Source organism: Canis lupus, chromosome 10, assembly GCF_011100685.1.
Source record: "Canis lupus familiaris isolate Mischka breed German Shepherd chromosome 10, alternate assembly UU_Cfam_GSD_1.0, whole genome shotgun sequence".
Lineage (NCBI taxonomy): Eukaryota > Metazoa > Chordata > Mammalia > Carnivora > Canidae > Canis > Canis lupus.
Genome location: NC_049231.1, coordinates 62,435,077 through 62,458,656, shown reverse-complemented (window position 1 = coordinate 62,458,656; position 23,580 = coordinate 62,435,077). Strand labels below are relative to the sequence as shown.

The 23,580-nt window shown below is 33.7% G+C and overlaps 1 protein-coding gene across 3 annotated transcripts in view; it reads right to left on the bottom strand.

The window, feature by feature from the left end:
- The window catches only part of KIAA1841 (uncharacterized protein KIAA1841 homolog), a 54,359-nt gene that overhangs the window by 27,983 nt on the left and 2,796 nt on the right, over positions 1–23,580 (bottom strand). The window contains exons 1-10 of one of the 3 annotated variants that reach the window (XM_038551356.1): positions 22,723–22,843; positions 18,986–19,043; positions 18,123–18,309; positions 17,218–17,311; positions 15,043–15,281; positions 11,226–11,284; positions 8,862–9,022; positions 6,097–6,183; positions 5,876–5,986; positions 3,627–3,750 (exon numbers count right to left, since the gene is read on the bottom strand). In XM_038551356.1, coding sequence (XP_038407284.1) covers positions 3,627–3,750; positions 5,876–5,986; positions 6,097–6,183; positions 8,862–9,022; positions 11,226–11,284; positions 15,043–15,281; positions 17,218–17,311; positions 18,123–18,240 — 993 coding nt within the window. In that variant the 5' untranslated portion in view covers positions 18,241–18,309; positions 18,986–19,043; positions 22,723–22,843. Of the gene's footprint in view, positions 1–3,626; positions 3,751–5,875; positions 5,987–6,096; positions 6,184–8,861; positions 9,023–11,225; positions 11,285–15,042; positions 15,282–17,217; positions 17,312–18,122; positions 18,310–18,985; positions 19,044–22,722; positions 22,882–23,580 lie in introns of those variants that run through there. The other 2 variants (XM_038551355.1, XM_038551357.1) reach the window with 2 other exon arrangements.

The following is a 23,580-nucleotide window of genomic DNA, read 5'->3' as shown; positions in this document are numbered from 1 at the left end:
TGGCACAGGGCATAATCCTGGAGTCCCTGGATCGAGTCCCACATTGGGCTTCTTGCATGGAGCCTGCTTCTCCCTCTGATGTGGGACTCAATCCCAGAACCCTGGGATTAAAACCTGAGCCAAAGTCAGATGCTCAACCACTGAGCCATCCAGGTACCCTACAATGAATGAATTTTATGGCAGGTGATTATACCTCAATAAGGCTATGAAAAAAGCAAAAACAAAACACTTTACTAAAATTTCAGATGCATTAAATTGATCTTGATGTATATCTGATTTTATAAACAGCTAATCAAAGATTTTTCCAATGAAGAAATAAAATAAAATTTGCCTCATTTGATTATTCTTTGACATATTCCTTTTAAAGATTTATTTATGTATTTATTAATGAGAGACACACAGAGAGAGGCAGAGACCTAGCAGAGGGAGAAGCAGGCTCCCTGTAGGGAGCCCAATGTGGGACTTAATTCCAGTAACCTGGGATCATGACCTGAGCTGAAGGCAGATGCTCAACCACTGAGCCATCCAGGTGCCCCTCTTTGACATATTTTTAGAGGTAAATATTTAGAACCAATGCTAATGAAAACTATGTAATCACTTTGAGTCATTGGTGAAAAAATTTATCAAGTTATAACAATAAAATAGTTTTCAGATATGTTTATAAATGGTAAAATAAAGAAAAAAACGAAATTAACAAATTTTTAAAAAAGATTTTATTTATTTATTCATGGGAGACAGAGAGAGAGAGGCAGAGACAGAGGCAGAGGGAGAAGCAGGTTCCATGCAGAGAGCCCGATGTGGGACTCGATCCCAGGACTGCAGGATCACACCCTGAGCCAAAGACAGATGCTCAACCACTGAGCCACCAAGGTGTCCCCAAAATTAACAATTTTAAGCACTGGTTTTGAACATAAAAGCAGTAAAAGATAGTCTATAATTCAGAATTCTTAGTTGTTAGTTCCAATTATGATTTTCAAAGTTTTTGATTAAAAATTTTTGAGTCTGGGAGAGCCTCGGTGGCTCAGTTGGTTAAGCAGCCAACTCTTGACTTTGGCTCAGGTCATAATCTTAAGATCCTTAGATTAAGCCCTGGGCCTCATGTCAGGCTTTGCATTCAGCAGGGAGTCTGCTTGGGAATTTTCTCTCTTCCTCTGCTCCTCACCCCCACAGTCTCTGTCTCTCTAAAATAAATCTTTAAAAATTTTTTTGAGATAAGAGCTATAAGGTGCACACTCATACACCAAATATTTGGATATGAACTATTTTATGAGTTTATAAACTCTCTATAATAAATATAGTAAATCAAAATTCCATTTGCTATAAAGAAGTGAAAAAAATCCCTCCATATTCTGTTCTGACATGCTAAACATATCAGATTTTAGAAGCTTAATATCCTTGATGATTAGTGATACTCTATTGTGGGGAGGACTACTACATACCTAATAAGGCTAAAAAAAAACCAAAAAAACAACAACACAGAAACCTAACCTAACTATGAACAGTGCTAGTGAGGATGTGGAGCAACTAGAACTCTCATATATAACTGGCAAGAACGCAAAGTGACTCCAGAACTTTGGGAAAATGTTAGGAGAGATAAATGTTAAGCTTACATTTATCACACAATCCAGCAATCCTACTTCTAGGTAATAACTTAAGAGAAATGAGAACCTATCTTCACATGAAAAGCTGTATAGAAATGTTTATAGTTGCTTTTTTCGTAATGGCCCTAAACTAGAAATACTATAAAGTCCCTTGCCAGTGAGTGAATAAACATTCTGTGATACATTTATACAATAGACTATCTAGCACTAAAAAGGAATAAACTGACACATAAAACAATGTGGATAAATTTCAAATCCATTTGCTATGTAAAAGAAGCCAGATTCAAATAGCTAAATATAGTATGATTCTTTTTATACGACATTCTGGAAAAGCCAAAACTATAGGGACAGTAAATAGATCAGTGTTGCCAGAGGCTGGTGTAGAAGAAGGGACTGAGAAGGTGCCCAGAGGAATTTCTAAGCTGAGGGAAGTGGCTTATGCTTTGACTGTGGTGGTATTTATATGACCATATGCATCTGTCAAATCTCATAAAAAGGATGGATTTTATTGTATAAGGATAAATTTTACTATTCGGATATTTACCTCAACAAATCCAATTTAAAAAATTTGGGGGATTGGTAGTCCATTTGTGGAAACTTAAATAGTTTGAAAAAAACTCACTCTGATGGTTTTGATAAGCTGCTCTTCCTTCCACCTACTGAAATGTTAATCAAGTGAGAGATGAAAATTCCTGGGCGCAGGGAGACATTAGGGATTCATAAAAAATTTTATGTAGAACACTCTGGATTTATACCTAAGACTGATTAGGAATAACTGTGACCTACAAAGATCTATTTATTCTCTAAAAGGATTTATTATAGGTACCTTCAAATAGCAAGCTTTCTTGTGCTTTTATTAAAGACTTCACTTATGAAAAAATGAACAAAATCTTTTAACCTTTTTTTGGGAACACAACTGCTACAGTAAGAACAGAACATACCAATAGTACTGTATCTACAAAGCGCTTCTGAATTTCTAAAGAAATTAATGGGCTAAGAGAGAAATAGTTTAGCTTGAAATAACTGAAGGCAGTAAGGATTTTGTTTTTTTTCTCCTCACTGAAAAAACAGATTTGGTCACTTAAAATCTGTTGGTTTTCTAAAAAATAAACAAGGTATGATTATTTCAGCTATGACAAAAGGAAGATGAAGAGAGACAAAGTCAGATGCAAGCAATGTTTAATAGTATCATTGTTCTTGGCACTAGTTTTGTTAAAAAGATGTCAGATACTGTCCAAATATACTCAAACATACTAATTAAGCAGCATATATATTTTTTTTAATTTTTTAAAAATTTATTTATGATAGGCACACAGTGAGAGAGAGAGAGGCAGAGACACAGGCAGAGGGAGAAGCAGGCTCCATGCACCGGGAGCCCAATGCGGGATTCGATCCCGGGTCTCCAGGATTGCGCCCTGGGCAGGCGCCAAACCGCTGCGCCACCCAGGGATCCCCTAAGCAGCATATATTTAAAAAGCCTGCTACACAGGGCATCTGGCTGTCTCAGTTAGTAGAGAATGTAACACTTGATCTTGGGAGTTTGAGTCCCACATTGGATGTAGAGATTACTTAAAAAGATTTTATTTATTTGAGAGAGAGAGAGAGAGAGCACAAGCAGGAGGAACAGAAGAGGGAAAAGTAGGCTCCCCACTGAGCAGGGAGCCTGATGTGGGGCTTGTTCCCAGGACCCTGGGATCATGACCTGAGTTGAAGGCAGATATTTAACTGACTGAGTCACCCAGGAGCCCCTTAAAAATAAAATCTTAAGGGAAAAAAAAAGGCCTGCTATGATTGCCTGAGAGCAAGATATTAAAAAGAAAGAGGAGCACCTGGGTGGCTCAGTAGTTGGGCGTCTGCCTTTGGCTTGGGGCACAGTCCTGGGGTCCTTGGAGTGAGTCCTGCATCGGGCTCTCCATGGGGAGACTACTTCTTCTGCCTGTGTCTCTGCCTCTCTTGTCTCTCGTGAATAAATAAAATCTTTTAAAAAATAAATAAATAAAAGAAAAAGAAAAAAAAAACCCTCACCTGATAACATCTTGAACAAGTAAGCCAGTTGACTGTACCCCACAAGCGCCAATAAACATCTCTCCAAGATTTTAATTCTTCAAAAAGACTATTCAAATACTCATGAACATCCCAAGTCTTATCCCTGGGGAAAAGAGCCTCAATTATTATATTATTTCACAAGCAAGTAACATAAACAAATTATTTTAAGCAAATGTTTTTAAATTTGTGGGTTATTTATAGAAACATCTCCCAAATGATAGCTGTGGGATGGACTATACTGAGCAGTAGAAAAAATTTCACTTGGGAGTTTGTTTATTCCTTTTTTCTGTGGACAATAGAAAAATATATGAAATATTAAATGCTAAATTATTTTGCTAAACTAGATAAATTATTTTGCTAAGCTATATTAAATATGGTTTGAGCAGGTTAATAGTTGGGACTTAGGCTTACAATACTTTATTCTGATTGTGCATACTATAAAATAAGTTACAAAATCATTGGTGATTCTAAACATTTCTTTGTATTATTTTCAAAAAGCATTCTCAAGTAATTGAGTAACACAATAATATATAATCAGGTCTTGGTAACACACATTTTTTAAGTTAATATAAACTTAAAAAAAATAGCTAAGGCTTAAAACCCTACTTGCAATGTCTATGTGTAACTCAAGTTCCTATTTTTCCCAAGTCCCTTAATAATTTTGAACTTTTGCTATCTTTGTCCTTAACATAGCAAAATGTCATGATGCTATTACAAATTGCACAGGCACATGTTTTAATTAAAGACAACTGAAAAAATGTCATCAACAAATGACTTACAGGAAAATACTTTAAATAAAACAAGAAAAATGGATGCTGAAGTCAATATCAATTTTTTTCACATAGTTAATAATTATTGCTGTCAGAATGGAAGTGCTTTCCAAAAGGTGAGATCAAGTCTCAAAGCAAAAAAGTATAAAATCCCAGGTTTATAACTAATGAATATTGTATGAAGAGAAAAATGAAACATTTTAAACATGACTGTTGGGGGGCATCTGGCTGGCTCAGTCAGAGGAGCATGTGACTCTTGATCCTGTGGTCTTGAGTTTGAGCCCCATGTTGGGTGTAGAGATTACTAAAAAAAAAAGCTTAAAAAATATTAAAAAAAAAAAAAACCTAAGCATGACTGTGCTAGAGTCAAATGTGTTTATCTTTGTTTTAATGTTTAAAATAAGAAACTTAACATTTATACTATTTTTTTCCTTTAACAAAAGTGCTGTACATTTTTAACAGAAAAAGAACAAAATTAAAGCATCCATAATATTATCACTTAAAAGTAACACTGCAGTTTACATTTTAGTGATGTTTTAGTTTTATGACCTTTTTTTTCCACTTAATTCATCGCTAACAACTTGCTACATAAGAATATATACTCTTACAACATTATTCTCAAAGGCTGCACATTAAAAATTGGCTAGACATGTATAGACATATATTAAAATATATATATGTATACACACTTCAAAAAATATATATATACACACACACACTACTGCATGGATATATTTTATTTTAGTTCACTTTATCATTTGGATGTTTCCCCTTTTTTCCTATTTAAACAATATAGCAATAAATATTCTTCTTGAGAGCTTTCACAAATCTAGCATTATCTCTTTGGATAAATTCCTAGCAGGATGATATTTTTAGAGAATATATACATTTCAGAATTTTTGGTTTTCTAAGATATTATACCAATTTATGATACTCTTTCCCCCAAATGAGAATGGCAACTGGTTTTGAATTTAAAGCAGAATAAAATAGAACTATATCTTAATGGAATACTGACAACGTATGAAGAATAAATAGATTATGGAGTATTCAATTTTATTTTATTTTATTTTATTTTATTTTTTTTTTGGAATATTCAATTTTAAAGACAATTTCCTCATTCACCAAAATTTACCTGAAAGTAAATCTGGTTCTGTTAAATTCAGTATGTTTGTATAAATAAAATCAGATAATGAAACGAAATCATTTTTATGGCACTGGCCAGAATATCTTTCAAGATTAATGCACACTCACTTTTACTATTTTAAAGTTTAAAAATATCATGAAATTTACTCAGTAAACAAAATACAGCTTTTATATAAATTTTTTTTTGAAAGTATCTAAGTCAAAGCTGAATCACATTCTGAAAAAAATGTTATTCTATTCCTTATAAAACTAGTTAAAGTTTTAGAAAAACACTGGTAATTCACATTTAAAAGCTGTATTTTATTTTCACTGCACCTTATGTGAATGTAGATAATATTTCCATGTTGATCCACATTGATTTTTCCAGGAATGCAAGGAATTCTTCTTTCTGTTTCCTTTGTTAAAAGTTTTTTACACAAACAGCATCTATAACACAAGAAGATACAAAAACACCCAAGAAGAAAAGTTTAAAGGGAGTAAAATTAAAGAATTCAGCTATATTGTATAGAATACCAAAGAAAAACACATTACTGTACCTGTATAATGTTGCTGCATTATTCCGAGAATCTGGGTTCAAGTATTCAGGATCAAAAAGTCTCTCGATCTTCTTACAAAAAAGTTTACTATTAACAACAAATGACCAAGAAATTAATTTTCTATTGTTTATATTACTAAAGTTACTTGATAGTGATGAAAATAAATACTCAGTTACCTGCATATGTAGAAAATAAAATTAATAAATCCTTGGGAAGACTCTCTTAGGGAATTTATGATATATTTATAAGTGTTTTAAGTAAATAAACCTAATGATAAGTGCTTAATCAAGAATGTATTTTTATAAGAATATTTGTTTGGAATATTCAATATTGAAGAACTTGAAAGCTTAACAATCCTGGATCTACCAACAATTTGATATATGATCTCTGGCAACTACTTAACCTCTCTGAACCTTGTTTTCTCATCTATAAAATGGGGTTTATAATTCCAAACTCACAAGGTTTTATGAGGGTTAAATAGTGTTTTTAAAGAGTGCTAGATATAGCATTAAGCATTCAATATATGTTAATAAAAATTTTATTATTATGCACAATGTGACTAAACTTTAAGTCTCATGCCATTAATTCCAACTGTATATCCTGAGGCCAGATCTGGATTTAGGATATTAATCCCATTTTATGTATTAAGCTCTCAGAATTCAAATTACTACATACTAAAAAAATACTATAAAGCCACTGTCATTAAGATAGTGTGCTACTGATATAAGTATAAACAAAGAAATCAATACTAGACAGTTACATGCAAAAATTAAAACTGGATCACTTTCTCACACCATACACAAAAAACCTTCACATCGATTAAAAACCTAAATGTGAGACCTGATACCATAAAACTCATAGAAGAAAACACAGGCAGTATAATTTCTTTGTAACTTTTTTATAGATAGCTCCTTAAGCAAGGGAAACAAAAGCAAAAATAAACTATTGGGACTACATCAAAATATAAAGCTTTTGCAAAGCAAGGAAACCATTAACAAAACAAAAAGTCAACCTATTGAGTGGGAGAAGATATTTGCAAATGATATATCTAATAAGGGGTTAAATATCCAAAATATATAAGGAACTTATATAATTCAATACCAAAAACCTCAACTCAATTAAAAAATGAGCAGGGGATCCCTAGGTGGCGCAGCGGTTTAGCGCCTGTCTTTGGCCCAGGGCGCGATCCTGGAGACCCGGGATCGAATCCCACATCGGGCTCCCGGTGCATGGAGCCTGCTCCTCCCTCTGCCTGTGTCTCTGCCTCTCTCTCTCTCTCTCTGTGACTATCATAAATAAATAAAAAGTTTTAAAAAATAAAAAATAAAAAATAAAAAAATAAAATAAAAAATGAGCAGAGGACTTGAATAGACAAATTTCCAAAGAAGACATACAGATGGTCAACAGCCAAAAGATGCTCAACATCACTAATCATCAGGGAAATGCAAATCAAAACCAAAATGAGATATCACCTTACAAGTGTCAGAATGGTTAGAATAAAAGACAAGAAATAAGTAAAAGTAAGGATGCGGAGAAAAAGGAACCCTTGTGCATTGTTGTTGGGAATGTAAATTGGTGCAGCCACTCTGGAAAACAGAGGTCCCTCAAAAGATTGAAAATAGAACCACCATATGAACCAGTAATTCCATTACTGGGTATTTGCTCAAAAACAAAACAAAACAAAACCCCACATTATGGGATGCCTGGGTGACTCAGTGGTTGAGTGTCTGCCTTTGACTCAGGGCATGATCCTGGGATCAAGTCCCACATCTGGCTCCTGCAGAGAGCCTGCTTCTCCCTCTGCCTATGTCTCTGCCCCTCTCTCTCTGTCTCTCTCATGAATAAATAAAATCTTTAAAAAAATAAAAAACCTACATTAATTTGAAAACACATCTCCCATATACAGTCACCTAATTTACAGTAAAGTTGCCACTGTAATTTAGTGAAGAATGTCTTGCAAAGAAATCTCACCCCGTTCATGATTTCAAATCTATCTACTCTTGTATTTCTATTTTAAGCTCTGACTTCTGACCTAAGTTTCAGACTTATATATCCACCTATCTCTGCTATCCTACCTGGATGTCCCTAAAGCATATTAAATATATCAAATAATCTTAAGAACTGAACCCATCTCTTGATGCCCCCATCACCCCAATATCTCCTCTATTGATGGCACTATAATCCACTTAATTGCTCAACCCCACACTAGGTTTAAACTAGGTAAAATTTTCACTTAGTATAATGCCCTCCAGGTCCATCCATGTTGTCACAAATGTCATCCTTTTATGGTTAAGTAATATTCCATCTGAAAACATATATGTATCCCTATGTGTATTCATTATTTACAATAGCCCAGATATGGAAGCAACCCAGGTGTGCACTGATAGATTAATGGATAAAAAAAGATACAGTACATGTATATATACAGTGAAATATTACCTCTTTGCCAAGACTTAAACAGTACCTAAATGATATGACCACTGCTGACCTCATCTCCTACTATTCTTTCTCTTTATAATAAGGCCTATCTTAATTATTTTTAACATACTTCAATAACACAATACACTCAATATATACATTATACAAAATAATTTAAGCACTAATTTTTATCTAGAGCCATTTGCTCTGGATACATTTTATTTTACTTGCAGTAAAATAGAAATATTTCTAAAAATATTCTAAAAATAGAATATATCACTAAAATGAAATTCAAATATATTCCCTCTAATAGGGACACTTGGTTAAAATTAAATTAAGAAAATTACCTTCGAAATTTATCTTTCTTGTCCTTTAAATCATCAACTTCATTGTGTGTGAAAAGATCAGCTATACGTGTAAGAAGATTTGCATTAATACAGTTCATGTTGCATGGGGTAGCTACTATGGCATTCATATTTTTGTGGCAATACTGAATACATTGTTCAACCTAAAAAAACACATGATAGAAAATGAATGTTGAAAAGAGTAGCAATGAAAGATCATGTCATGTCATGATGTCATGTCATGTCAATAACCTTCTTGGTTAATCTATACTATTCCAAAGTGAGCCAACAGGCCATATTTGTACAAACACATACAGAGCTAGGAAAATAATCTTCAGTTTTCTTAGCATACTTTAAACAATAGTACAATCTTTCATAATTGCGGCAGATATAAATCTCAGTCAACAAACTCAAGTATACAAGGTATGTGGCTTCCAATCACTAGACCCAGTGGCAATATGAAGCCTCTACCTCTGAGTGGCTGAGATATAATTTTAGTCACTTTAGGGTTTTCTCAGTTGTGTTGTGCTTGCTTTCTGATTTTCTTCCCTTCTCCAACCTGAGGTATATTTACTTACTTTTTAAGGTAGACTTGGGTTTTGAGGGAAAGTGGTGCTGGCTATTCACGTATTTTCAAAATATTTTGTTTATGGCATAAAAAATATGCTGTAGGGCTTAGACTTCAACACTCAAAGGTTAAGGACCCTTTTCATCTCTGCTTTTTTCTGTAACCCTTCCCTGAATTAATGCCAACAACTAAATGGGGAGCAACTAAGGAAGAATATGGAGAACTAGTAAAACCCCAATTAAACAAATTTCACATCTGTTAATATAGCAAAGAAGTACTCTGCTTTAACATAAACATATATAAACATGTGAATAATTAAATAAAAGGAACAAATAAATCTAATGTAGAGCCTGATATGTGCATATACATATTGCGTTTTTACATTTACCAATTACTATTAAGCAACAGATGTTAGCATCTGGTTTACAAATACACGATTATAGTAATAATTAGATATTTGTTTTTAATTCACCGAATTATAAATGAAAGACACAAATAAGTAAAACTTGCCTAAAGAAATTACTTAGAAAATATATTCCATTAATTTTCATTTAATTTGATTTTAGAGCAAAACCTCTCTCGCATCAAAGCTAATTCTGCTTAGTTTCATCTAATTTAATAGTTATTCCTTGCAAGATAAATTTACTTTATAGGCATGATATACTAATGGTACATAATAGTCTAACCCCTTTTCCACAGAAAAAGAGCAGTTGATTTTTTTTTTTAAGAGCAGTTAATTCTAATGGGATTGTAAGCAGAAAGAATTAGGAGTCCCTAGAATAAGAAAGATGAGACAAAACTTTCCTAACATAGGAGAAGTCATTTTAGGGCCCACGCTATTTTCTGTATCTGTGTCCTACTTGCCCAAGCACACTTCTTGCAGAACCTCCTAGGAGGTGCCAGAGTTACAAAGAAATACAAAGACCTCAGTAGTTAAGGATTTTAAGGGAACCAAGGGAATGTAAAAACAGTTTCCATCAGCCTGGAAATAGCCTGACCATGTAAGAGACAACAAATTGGTGGTAAATGCTCTGCTGTTTCCAAAGTAAGGTCGGCCATGCATTCCTTAACAGAGATACCAAGATACCACACAGTTGATGCTCATAACCCCTTCCCCTCTTCAGTTACCTCTGCTTTATTATCATATTGAAGTCTCTACCCTAAGAAGAGCACAAGCTTCACTAAAATAGCATAGGTCGCCTGTATCTTATGACCCATCTTTACTTGCAATGACAGAGCTCCTCTTTATGGATATTTATCCTAAACCCTAAATAAAAGGAACTGCTCACCCCTGCTTGGGAAGTAATGGAAGTTGATTTTGGAAGTTATTCCTTATTTGTTGCAAATAGTTTTCCTTTGTGTGACAACTCTACCTGATGTAGTCTCTATCTGTAACTAAGGAGGAAATTCCTTTTAGTTCAGTTACAGAATCACACTTTTGAATTAACAACTATTTTAGTAAGATGTCTTAAAAATTTCTAGACACTTGAAGAAAAAATCAAGTTGTATGTTAAATTAAGCACAGGTGAATAAGAAAGCTTGGATTTTTTTTTTTTTTTTTTTTTACAGAGAGAGGAGGGGGAGAGAGGTGGGGGGGAAGGAGGAGGGAGAGAGGGGAAGAGAGAAAAAGAGAGAGAGAATGAATCTTAATTAGTCTCCATACCCAGAGTAGAGCCCAGCGCAGGGCTCAATCTCACAACCCTGAGATCATGACCTGAGCCAAAATTGAGAGTAATGTTTAACTGACTGTGCCACCCAGGCACCCCAAAAAAGAGCCTGGATATTTTGTTAATACTTACCAATGAATCCATTTTCAAAAACTCTGAAGAAATAAGAATTGAAATGACATTTCCTGGCTCTAAAAAAAAGAAAAAAATTAAATTCTCCTTTTGATTTGTACTTCAACCTCCTCAGAACAGGCTCCTTCTCACCTTAAAGGAGGATGTTACATTATAAGAGCAATTTATTATAACCATACTACATCATATATCTTAGATACATGAAAGAAAGACAATGTAGTGTTAAAATACAAGGTACAGAGTATAGTTTTATACCAAGTAAAAGACTCCAGTTTTTAGATACAGGTATAGGAAAAGCACATAGTAAATCTGCGCTGGTATTAGATTTATATCAAGTAAAAGACTCCAGTAAAAGATAGGACACATGCAAACTTTTCTCCTTACCTAAATCACAAAAAAAATATAATTAAAAGTGAGACTATAATTCATTACATAAAAAAAAATCATAGTGAGAAACTCCTTTAAATGATTAATGAAAGCACTTGTTAGTAGTGAAATTATTTCAAAAGTAGTAAAATGCTTGTTATGAACAAATATTTAATTTAAAAATTCTGAAAGATAAAATTTACTATGGTTGAAGTACTAAAGTTACTTCCTAAAGGCAGGCTGAAGTGAGCCTTGAGAGGCCTAACCAGGGAAGGGGAAATGCCAACTGACACTATTATTTTGGTAAACCTAAGTCATCTCCTGTGAGATATGTTTAAGAAAAAAAAAAAGCTGTGATTTTTAGCATTATAGTACTAAGACAATTCTTCTAAATAAAGGACTATGCAGACATTGATTAAAATAAGTAATCCTAATCTTTATTTAAGTAGTATTTCGGGATCCCTGGGTGGCGCAGCGGTTTAGCGCCTGCCTTTGGCCCAGGGCGCGATCCTGGAGACCCGGGATCGAATCCCACGTCGGGCTCCCGGTGCATGGAGCCTGCTTCTCCCTCTGCCTATGTCTCTGCCTCTCTCTCTCTCTGTGTGACTATCATAAATAAATAAATAAACAAAAATATTAAAAAAAACAAATTACCAGACCTTCCCCTTAACAATTGCCTTAAGTAAAATTCTAAAAAAAAAAAAAAAAAAAAAGTAGTAGTATTTCTAGGTTAAATAGCAATGGTGAAGGGAGGAGGGAACTAGTGAAAAATCCCTCAGGGAAGTGTAATATAGCCCATTCCAGCTAAGACTCATCATCTGCATTATTAGAGATTTAATTAAGCATTTTGGTGGTTTTCCTGGTTAGAATAAAGATTGTTTTTATTTATTTATTTATTTGTTTTTAAAAAGATCTTATTTATTTAGAGAGAACGTGCACACGTGCACACACACACAAGTCGAGGGAGGGGCAAAGGGACATGGAGAGTGACTCTCAAGCAGACTCCTGAGTGTGGAGCCTAATGTGGGAATTCAATCTCACAACCCCAAGATCATGACCTGAGCTGAAATAAGGAGTTGGAAGCTAAACTGACTGAGCCACCCAGGTGCCCCCAAAGATTGCTTTTATAAAAATTTATGTTTGGGGCACCTGGGTGGCTCAGTGGTTAAGCATCTGCCTTTGGCTCAGGGCATCATCCCGGGGTCCTGGGATCGAGTCCTTCATAGGCTCCCTACTTCTCCCTCTGCCTATATCTCTGCCTCTCTCTGTGTATCTCTCAAAAAAATTTTTTTAAAAAAAATTTATGTTTGTAGCCATTGATATAAGGTCAAAGATTACAGAATGATTGGTTTTGCTCCACTTCTTTTATCTTTACTACATGCATAAATATGCTGGATCAAACAATATTTATTTCTCTTTACATAATTTGATTTATTTCACATATACATATCATTTCTGGGTGATCTGGAATCTCCAGCCTCTGGCTGAAAATTTTTATTTAGCAATCTTGTAATTTTATTTAAGAACGACTAGAAACTTTTTTCCATTAAATTGGTCCACTACAATGTAATGAAATATATATTTCTTCAGGAGATTTTTATACTGTCCCTATAGATTTATTTACTAATAAAAAATTAAAAAATATTTTGGTGCTGCTTTCTAGTGTACCAGAAGACTTTATTAAATCACAGTTGTGATTTCCTATACAAGTCTATACCCAACTAAAGATTACTAAGAAATTACCATCCTTTCATCTAGAATGCTGGTTCTTAAAACTTTTAATCTTAAGACGCTTTTTTGTTTAGATAGGTTATTTTATCAGTACTGACCATAAAAACAGGGAAAAATTTCAAATACTTCTCAATTCTTTTTAAAAGAATAATAAACTCATTACATAGTAACATATTTTGTGAAAAGTTATATTTTCCAAAATACAAGTTAACAAGAAGAGTAACACTGATATTTCTTGCAAATTTCTTCAATGCCTGACTTAAGAGAAGGCAGCTAGATACTATATCTGTTTCTACATTCAATGTGTGGGTAGTCTTCTCTTATGTTACTCCCAACTTAATGATTGGTAGTTTCTTTTAAAGGTTAGTTGTAGGGATCCCTGGGTGGCGCAGCGGTTTGGCGCCTGCCTTTGGCCCAGGGCGTGATCCTGGAGACCCGGGATGGAATCCCACATCAGGCTCCCGGTGCATGGAGCCTGCTTCTCCCTCTGCCTGTGTCTCTGCCTCTCTCTCTCTCTCTCTGTGACTATCATAAATAAATGAAAATTAAAAAAAAAATATCTAAAGGTTAGTTGTAACAGGATCTGAAGTCAAACAAACTTTTCCTGTTCTGTTATCCTAAAGTCAAAGGATTTATCTTGCACTTTGAATGGATCTTTAACCCATACATGATTTTAACAACATGCACTGATCATTTGAAAAATATTGATTCGCTGAGTTATGTGGACCTTCTAAATGTTGAAACATTTCATTGTAAAACATATATTTAAAAAGTCACATTTTAGTATTACCACTAGTCTCATCAGAAAAGTCTTCAAATATGGAGAAGCTGTCAAGCATGTGGAAGCAGGTACAAGGTTTCCTAACTCTAACTCTCACGTGAAACCTTGAATTTTGTTATTGACAATAGATATGGTCAGTTGTTTCCCTTTAGTAGACCAGTCTCTTAATTCATTTTCAAGAAAATATCTGCCAAATGCCTAAGTCTGAAAAACCATAATTTGCCTATCATTCTTTCAAGTAAAAATGGCTTTCTCTTTTTAAAAAGCAGCCTGTTTAGCTTGCAACACAAACAACTGCACATGTGCTTTTCCTCCAGACAACCATCATGCTTCACTGTGCAGCAGAAGTGCATTTCCCATGTCATCACACAGAACATGAAAAAGATGCATACTCAGGGGTCAAGAGTTAATAAAATTAATAATTTTTACTGTTTTCTTAAGGACATTCTTAAAGTGAGAGTGAATTTTTTCTTCTAGTTTTTTTTTTCCTTTTAATCTATGAGCATATGGTATTGAGGAATAGGGTGACTACTAGTACAGTTTGGTGCCCTGCCCTGATGTGTGCTAAAGCTCCCACAGTTTTATCTTCCATTACTTCTGTACCATCTGAACAAGTGTCAACACAGAGAAAAAGACAATAACACTTTAGTATTATAATGCAAACCGTCTTGACCTTGTGAATCCTGTAAAATATCTCCAGGATTCCAGAGGTCCATGTACTATACAGTGAGAACTGCTGATCTAGAGACCTGTCCACTTGTCATACATTCACTACAATCTACTAAAAAAGGATAAGGTATCAGTTTCCTAAAAGGTGGTAACTAATCTCAGCACAGATACTAATGTCCAAATAATTTTCCACATTGCATGTTTGGCCTGAAGCAACTAACAGGTGACACATAAATTTCACTACAAAATAAGCAATAGATTGTCTTTTACCTAAAGTGGGCATCTCACAATCTTTATTCTCCTTAGTGTTCCTTTTAACATATTTTATCAACCAGTTGAAAATGTGAACGTCACAATGAACTGAAATGTCCACCTCTTCCCAGCGCTGGGCATCCATAGATAAATATTCAGCAAAGTACTTCATTTCTGATATCAAAAGATCTCGTGGGCAAATAAAATCTTCTTTCAAATTTTTTGCTTCATCGCATACATGGATCACCATGTTTGGCCTTCATAAAAAATGTTACACAGAAATGAAATTATTAGAGTTTTAGAAGAGGAGCCAAGAATACTGACATTTATTGGAAGCACGAGAACAAGATTTTTGGAAGTTTTGACCATACATCAATTTTATAAGGGTTTGACATCCAGAATTTTTCATTGTCTTGCTAATCTGATCTATATCTTAGGTTTTGACTAATTTTATTTAAGCTATTAAGCTTATTAAGCCCAATAACTTAAGAGCGTAACAAAAATATTTTACTATAGGACTCTAATTTACATGGCTTAAAGTTTATTTTTCAATAATAATAAAATTTAAAAAAAATACCAATTCACAAAAAAATTAAATAACACATTCTAATTCTTGTGAAGAACATAAAATGGCACTTTTACATGGTTATGGGTATGATGAGTAAAGACTAAAGACTAAAATTTTATTACTAATAATTAGGAATAACAGTTAAAATTATTCATTAAAGAATCAAAACACTAGCATGGCTACTTAGTTATTTTTAACAGCAAGAGAGTTTGTTTCTAAGCATTCATCAAATATAAATTAGTAAATATAGTAAAAAGGGCTCAAGACTACAATGTGCATATTAACATATTTAAAAAACAATTTAAGAGTAAGTTCAGATAATGCATCTGAAAGACTGCTTCAAAAATTATATACTCCTTGCATTTACTTTCCCTTGAAAATTATACCACCTCAAAAAAAGAAATATTAGTGTGATCCACAACTACCTTCACATCATTACAAAACAGAATAGAGACACACTCTCCTACAATAAGAATTTAATGTGTTCAATGGAATTCCATAACTTTCTAGTACAAAAAAAATACATTTGAAACAAAATTGGACTACCAGAAAAAGGATTATAAGCTAATATTCTTGTCAAAGTCAAAGGAATTTAAATAACTTCATAAATTGTTCTTCCAAAGAAATTACAGTCAAAATATAAATAGGTAATGGCTGTTATAATGAAGCATAATGGTTCTGTGGCTTTTGGGTCCACAATATGAAATACTAGATAATTCCAGTAAAAAAAATACCTGATAAATTTTTGTGCTATACAAACAAAACTATCCATTAAAAATCTATGTGAACAAATTAAAAATCATTGAACGATATACTTCAAAAGAGTAATTCTTCTTATTGTTGTAAAATGCACGTAACATAAAAGCTGTCATATCAGCCCTTTTACGTGTACAGTTTAATGGCATTAAGTACATTTGCATTGTTATATGATCATCACTACCATCCATCTCCAGAACTTTTTCAAAAGGGTAAATTTTATGATATGTGAATTATATATGAATAAAACTGTTACAAAAAAACCTATTGGATCTGAAAATACAGAAAGGAACTTTCAGATATGAAAATACTCTGTATCTTCATTTGAGTGATGGTTACATGTATGGTAAACTCATTTGTTAAAACTCATCAAGGTGAATACTTGAAATATGTCTAACATATTGTATGTAAAATATAAAACAATCAAAACTTGCAATATACTGAAAGGTGTATTCTAATTTTTAAGTGTTTCTATAATGAGAATTATATTTCAATGGCTCTAAAATATACATCTAGTTTAATAAAATTGGAGAACAAATGGCAGATATTTTTCTTTAGGTTTTAAAATTTGTTTTTCAAACTTACTTATTCGTAGAGGTTACTCCTAATATTTACAAATATGAAAATGAATTTTTAAAATGGAAAACTGTAGTCCAATTTAATTATAATGTGAATAAGCCATATGTTTACCTATCAAGCACTGGCATAGTTCAACATATAAACTATTCTGATCCTAACAATTTCAACAATTGTGTATTGTGAAACTCCTAAATTATGGTAACTGATATATACAATCACCAATCATATATTTTATAATTTAAGGTTGATATTCATATTAAATCTTATCTAGCAAAGAACCAGCCTCCTACCCTTCAGATTCTTCAGTCTTTTCTCCACCATTACGAGTAGTACAATTTTCACTTTCTGAAGAACAATTCCTTGTGGAAGCTATACTATGTCTTCCTTAAATACAGAAACAAACACATACAAAAACAAAGGGGGAGGTTAGCATGTCTAGCTGAGAATGGGTTTTTACTTACTGAATGGTTATACTGTAAATGCATGGTTTCCAAGGCTAGTTAAATGGTACTTTGTTAGGTGGCATTTCCCTTAATATTTCTAAAGGTATATGTAAGAAACAGTACAAAAAAAGGATCACACATTGCTAACATTACACTGAAGATTTAAGAAATGATATGGTGTGAATGGACAGGGGTCAAATGTTCAAAAGCCAACAGTATAGTTCTCTGTTCCTGAAGCAAATTTTTATACCAGTATTCTGACTACTGCTGCTGAGATTCAAATCATTCACTACACTCAGAATTTCTAAAATCAGTTATTATTTCCAATGTAACTGCAGAAAACACATCTTTTCTATCCTGCCACTGTGTCATTTGAAGCCTCTGCTAACTACAATAAAAGTGTAGATAACACAAGAAGAAAGCAATATTTTCTAGGAAAAAAAATTAAGTAGAAAGTATAGGTCAAATCTTTTTGAAATTTATGACATAACTAGGCTAACAGATTGTAGTAGTAAATTTTGATATAGTAAAAAGCTTTTTATAGTGATCGTGTTTTGACCTGCATATTAACATTACAACATTTTTCAAATATAGCAAGGACACATTTCTAAAATTCAGAAAGAGACAAATCCTAATAGATTTTCTAGTAATGCTTACATTAGCATTTAAATAAAGAAAAAAAGGTTGATTGAAATGCATATTTTGTAAAATTATCATAAGGACAAGTATTGCATTTTGTTTTCAAACCTGACCTGTTTTGGAAATTGCATCTTGACCAACTGGAGTCTCCTGAAAGTCTCCCTGCATGTCAAGAAGGGAGGATTTGATATATGTGGCTAAAGTTTCCACAGGACTCTCTCCAGCAGCCATTAGAGGACTATACTGGTTATCAACAGGCGAACTTCCACTGCTCTTCAGTTCATCAAACCTTTTTGCACACTGTAATGACATAAAAGGAAGGAAATGCAGGTTCCTCTTAGTTAAAAAATAAGATTATTTTCTTGCCTTCTATTTGATATTTTTCTATAATCATTTTTTACAAGCGAATTCTAATCTGCTGGGTAATTCCTAGAAAATTAGCCACACTTCAATATACAAAAGCTTCTGACTTTTTTCTTCTTTAAAATTCAGAGTAAACTTTCTTTTTGAGAGAGAGCATGGATGCATATGTGCAGAGGGTGGAGGAGATGAGGAGCAGAGGGAGGGGAAAAGAGAGAGAATCTTAAGCAGGCCTGCAAAGCCAGATCTCACAACCCTGAGATCATGATATGAGCCAAAACCAAGAGTTAGATGCTGCCACCCAGGAGCCCATAGAACTTTTTAAAATACGCTTTAACCCAATGGCACAATATGTTTATGCTGTGATAGGAAAATGAAAAGCACCTTTACAACCATATTCCCCCATGGTTTGTATTTATTATCAGTTGACAATTGTAATAATCTAGCTAAACACTTGGCTTTTATTTTTACATTAACTGAGTTTCCACCAGGAATCAGACCAAATATCAACCTTCATTAGAAACCAAAAATAATCTATTTTGTGACACTAGATTTTCTTTATTTAAATAATGAAGACTTTAGGGGCACCTGAGTGGCTCAGCAGTTGAGCATCTACCTTTAGTTCAGGTCATGATCCCAGGTTCTTAGAATCAAGCCCCACGACTGGTTCCCACCTGAAAAAAAGTGGTGATGAATGTCTGGGCAAATCATGAAAAACCAATGTTATAACGTTATTAGAAAAATGTAATGATTCATACATTATATCTCAGTGAGGAGCCTGCTTCTTTCTGGGAAATGTTCAACCTCTTTAGGAGTTAAGGTAAATTAAGTAAATTAAATTAAAACTGAAATAACACTTATTAAAAATATATATAAATAAGAATTTTGAAAAGACACACATACATAAATAATACATGACATAAAAAGTACAGGGATCAAGACTCAGCTAAGGTGACTGGAATATAACACTGATGGCCCTTTTAGTGGACAATATGTAAGAAAAGTCTTAAAAATGTATTATCCTCTAAGGAAAGAACAATAAGATATTTTACAAGTGTTATTTGTAGTAGCCAAAAGTTGGAAATAATAGCCTACATTCAACAAAAGGGGCTGGTTTTAATAAATCATGAAATAGCTCATAGCTTGCAAAAGTCTATTAATTGATACACAAAGATGTTTATAGTATGCTATGTGAAAAAGCAAGCAGCAAAACAGTACATTTGTTGTATGTCCATCTTAAGAATTCTTATATGTATAGAAAAGTATCTGGAAGGATATATACAAGGTGCTAACAACTTACTTTAGATATTATTCTGATTTTTCACTTATTTCCTTTGTGTGTGTGTTCATTAAGGACATGTTTTGTTTAGTAATAAAAAACAATTTAGGGATGCCTGGGTGGCTCAGTTGGTTAAGCATCTGACTCTTGATTTCAGCTCAAGTCAAGATCTCAGTGGCTTCACTCTCAGCAGGGAGTCTGCTTGAGAGTCTTTCTTTTTTTAAAAAAAGATTCTATTTATTTGTGAGAGAAAGCAAGCAGGATAGAGAGAGAGCATGAGCAGGAGGAAGGTGCAGAGGGAGAAGAAGAAAGACTCTCCGCTGAGCAGGGAGCCTGATGTGGGGCTCCAACCCAGGACCCTGGGATCATGACCTGAGCTGAAGGCAGATGCTTAACCCACTGAGCCACCCAGGCGCCCCAGCTTGAATTCTTTCCCTCTGCCTCCTCCTGTGTGCACATGCACATGCCTTTTCTCTCTCTCAAATAAAAAAATGTTTAAAAAACTATTTAAAATTTAACACTACTTACATATAGTCTTATTCACATTTAGTTGTATTTTAGTTAAAAAAAATAATAATTGGGTAAATCCGAATACACAGTGAATATTAGATGATATGATAGTTATTGTTAATTTCTTAGGTTTAACCATGGTATTGTGGTTATGAAATAACGTCCTTAATTTAAGGAGATGTATGCTGTAGTCTATGGGGTGAAGTGTCACAGTATCTGACACTTTTAAGTATCACAGAAAATTACATAGATCAAGCAGATACGGCGTCTATATAAGAATACAGGGGTGTACTACTATTCTTTCAACTTTCTATATGCTTGAAGTTATTCATGATAAAAAGTTAGAACAGTAGTTGAATTCATGGGTTTGCCCCATTTTAAAACCTAACAAGTTTCAAAACTTAACCAAAAGGTTTGAAAAAGCATAAATTAGGGAGTGATAATATATACTAAAAAAATAAGTTCCCTTATCAATTCACAAAGCCTATATATAACATAACCAAGGACAAGTAATTTTTTGTGGGTATTGGTTTTCTCAGCTGCAAAAGAAGATGGTGGAACTGGTTCATTCACTAATTCCACAAGTATTTATTGAGTGTATATGATGGACCAGGGTAAGGGTGAACATGCTTAAAATCTACTGGGGAAAATCAATAATGTTATTTCTACTTCTAGAGAACTCTGAGGTGATTCACTCATTTTAGTTCCTGTTAACAGCAAAAATTCTGAGGTCAGTGTTTCTCAAACTAGGTTTTATAGATGAATTACCAGAAATCAAAGAATTCCCTGTAAGAACTTTTAGATTTTAAGTTTTGATTTTGAACATAAAATAAAAATCACCTGATTCATCAGGATGACAGAGTATTTCAGTGCCTATCCGCTTTTCTGTTTACAATTAAATTGTACCAGGAAATATTTTAATTGTCTAAGGCTAATTTTTAAAAAGAGAAAGAGGGATCCCTGGGTGGCGCAGCGGTTTGGCGCCTGCCTTTGGCCCGGGGCGCGATCCTGGAGACCCGGGATCGAATCCCACGTCGGGCTCCCGGTGCATGGAGCCTGCTTCTCTCTCTGCCTGTGTCTCTGCCTCTCTCTCTCTCTGTAACTATCATAAATAAATAAAAATTAAAAAAAAAAAAAGGAGGGACTCCTTTTAAAAAAAAAAAAAATAAAAAAAAAATAAAAAGAGAAAGATAGGGAAGGGACCAGTAGAGGAGAGAGGCATTGGTGTCAAGGGAAGGCAAGTAACATCATGATAAGGCCTCCTAGTAGGTTAAAGAGAGAAAAGTGGAAAAAGAACGAAGTCTATGAAAGGCACGTGGCAATACAGGCTGAATACAAAAATTTTTGTGCCATAATAGACCATACAATATTTCCTTTATAATCACCAATTTAATTTCAGCAAAACACTATTACTTACAGCATTAGGTAAACATTTTTAGTTTGAATTTTGTTAGTTTTAGTTTTCATTTGTGTCTGTAATTTGTAAATTTGGTTTAAGGGTGTATGGGTGTGTTTATACCTAGTATTGTTAGTGCACATTTAATTTACATTATAATAAAAATAATTTAAGTCAACACTGGGAGTTTTCAAGTTTTTTCCTTTAAAAAGGTCTGTCCAGGGGATTCCTGGGTGGCGCAGCGGTTTGGCGCCTGCCTTTGGCCCAGGGCGCGATCCCGGAGACCCGGGATCAAATCCCACATTGGGCTCCCGGTGCATGGAGCCTGCTTCTCCCTCTGCCTGTGTCTCTGTCTCTCTCTCTCTCTGTGACTATCATAAATAAATAAATAAATAAAATTTTAAAATAAAAATAAAAATAAAAAGGTCTGTCCATTATTCAAGTTTGAGAAGTATAGCATTAGGGATTTAATAACATATAATTTGATTAATAAAAATTTCATCTACCCATAATTTTACAGTATCAGTTCTGTTAATTAAAATTACATATTAGTGAATTTTCAGTTGTTACATAAACAATTGAATTTAAACATACTAGGTGGGTTAATATATAATTTATGCAGTTTGTATCTAGACAAAACATACCATATATGCACATTCAGTATTTATGCATATGAATATGTAAAACTCAAAATTTTTTTCCTTTCTTAGTAGCTGTTTATTTTTTGTATTTCAATTTCCTGATTTTAATTCAAAACAATTATATGATATTCTTCTGAGGTGAGGCACAATGATACATAACATTGAACTCCTGCTACTGAGACTTATCATCTTATCTACTGAACTATTTTAATCTGCCTAACAATTATTTGGGGAATCTTAAGTTTTCCTGATCTTGTTCGTTTATTTTCCATAACTATGTAAGGATGAGATGCCCAAATCTTACATGATGAGCACTCTTGGCTCCAAATTGTCTTATCATATCACTTTCTGCAGGATCCACAATTATTGACAATAAAACTCTACTGAATTTTTTATTGGGACAATGAAACAATCCACTGCTAGCTATTTTATTCATAACTTATTTTCCATTTCCATATAAATAGCTGTTTCTTTAAATTGATCATTTTCAGATTTTTCCAGGAGAAATCTGGGGGATGGTTATTTACCTCTTTGGGTGTTAATCCAGGTACAAGCCTTGCCACAGTTTCCCAGTTGATGGTCTGATGGATCCCAATTAATGGATAAAGAATCATGTCCAACACCATTTGGTTGTTATTGTTCAAGAAATTGTTGTTCTCTGAATATCCACGACTCATCTTTTGGAACTAGAAATAGACAAACAGACATATTTATACCTGAAATCCAAGTTTTTCCTGATGATTATAAATCATTTATAATTTATTCCTAAGAATTTATGCTACCTCTAAAGGAAAAATAAAACTGACCTAAAATGAACAGAATATACAGCTCAAATTTCTTCAAATATCATATCATTTGAATATTATGGATTGGTGGATGGATAGATACATAGGATGGAAACATGAAAAAAAGTATAATAAATGTGATGTGAAAAAAAACAAGTTAATCTAACATTGTAGGATAAGCATAATCATTGTTATTGTGCCACGTGATTATTATAAATGGTGGGACATTCTATCACCAATTATAATTATTATTTCTGTACGTTTGAAGTAAGTTTTACTGAAGTGTTCTTCTTGTCTTCAGAAAAAACATGACAATTGATCTGGTAAGATTTCATCCTTACAACACATCCAAACACACCCTGCCACTCAAATATAAAAAGCCAAAGCACCTACACATGCATGTGTGCGTGCGCACGTGCACACACACGTGCACTCACTCCTGCATGGTGGAGGCTTCCCTTGCATTGTCACCTGGCTCCCGACCCACCACATCCTCTAGTTCAATTCAGGAGCCCTTGAATAACATATCCAGCTACCAAGGGTGTCCAAGATGTTCAGGCCATGGAATCACCAAGAAAAAAAGGATCTAGGGGTGCTTGA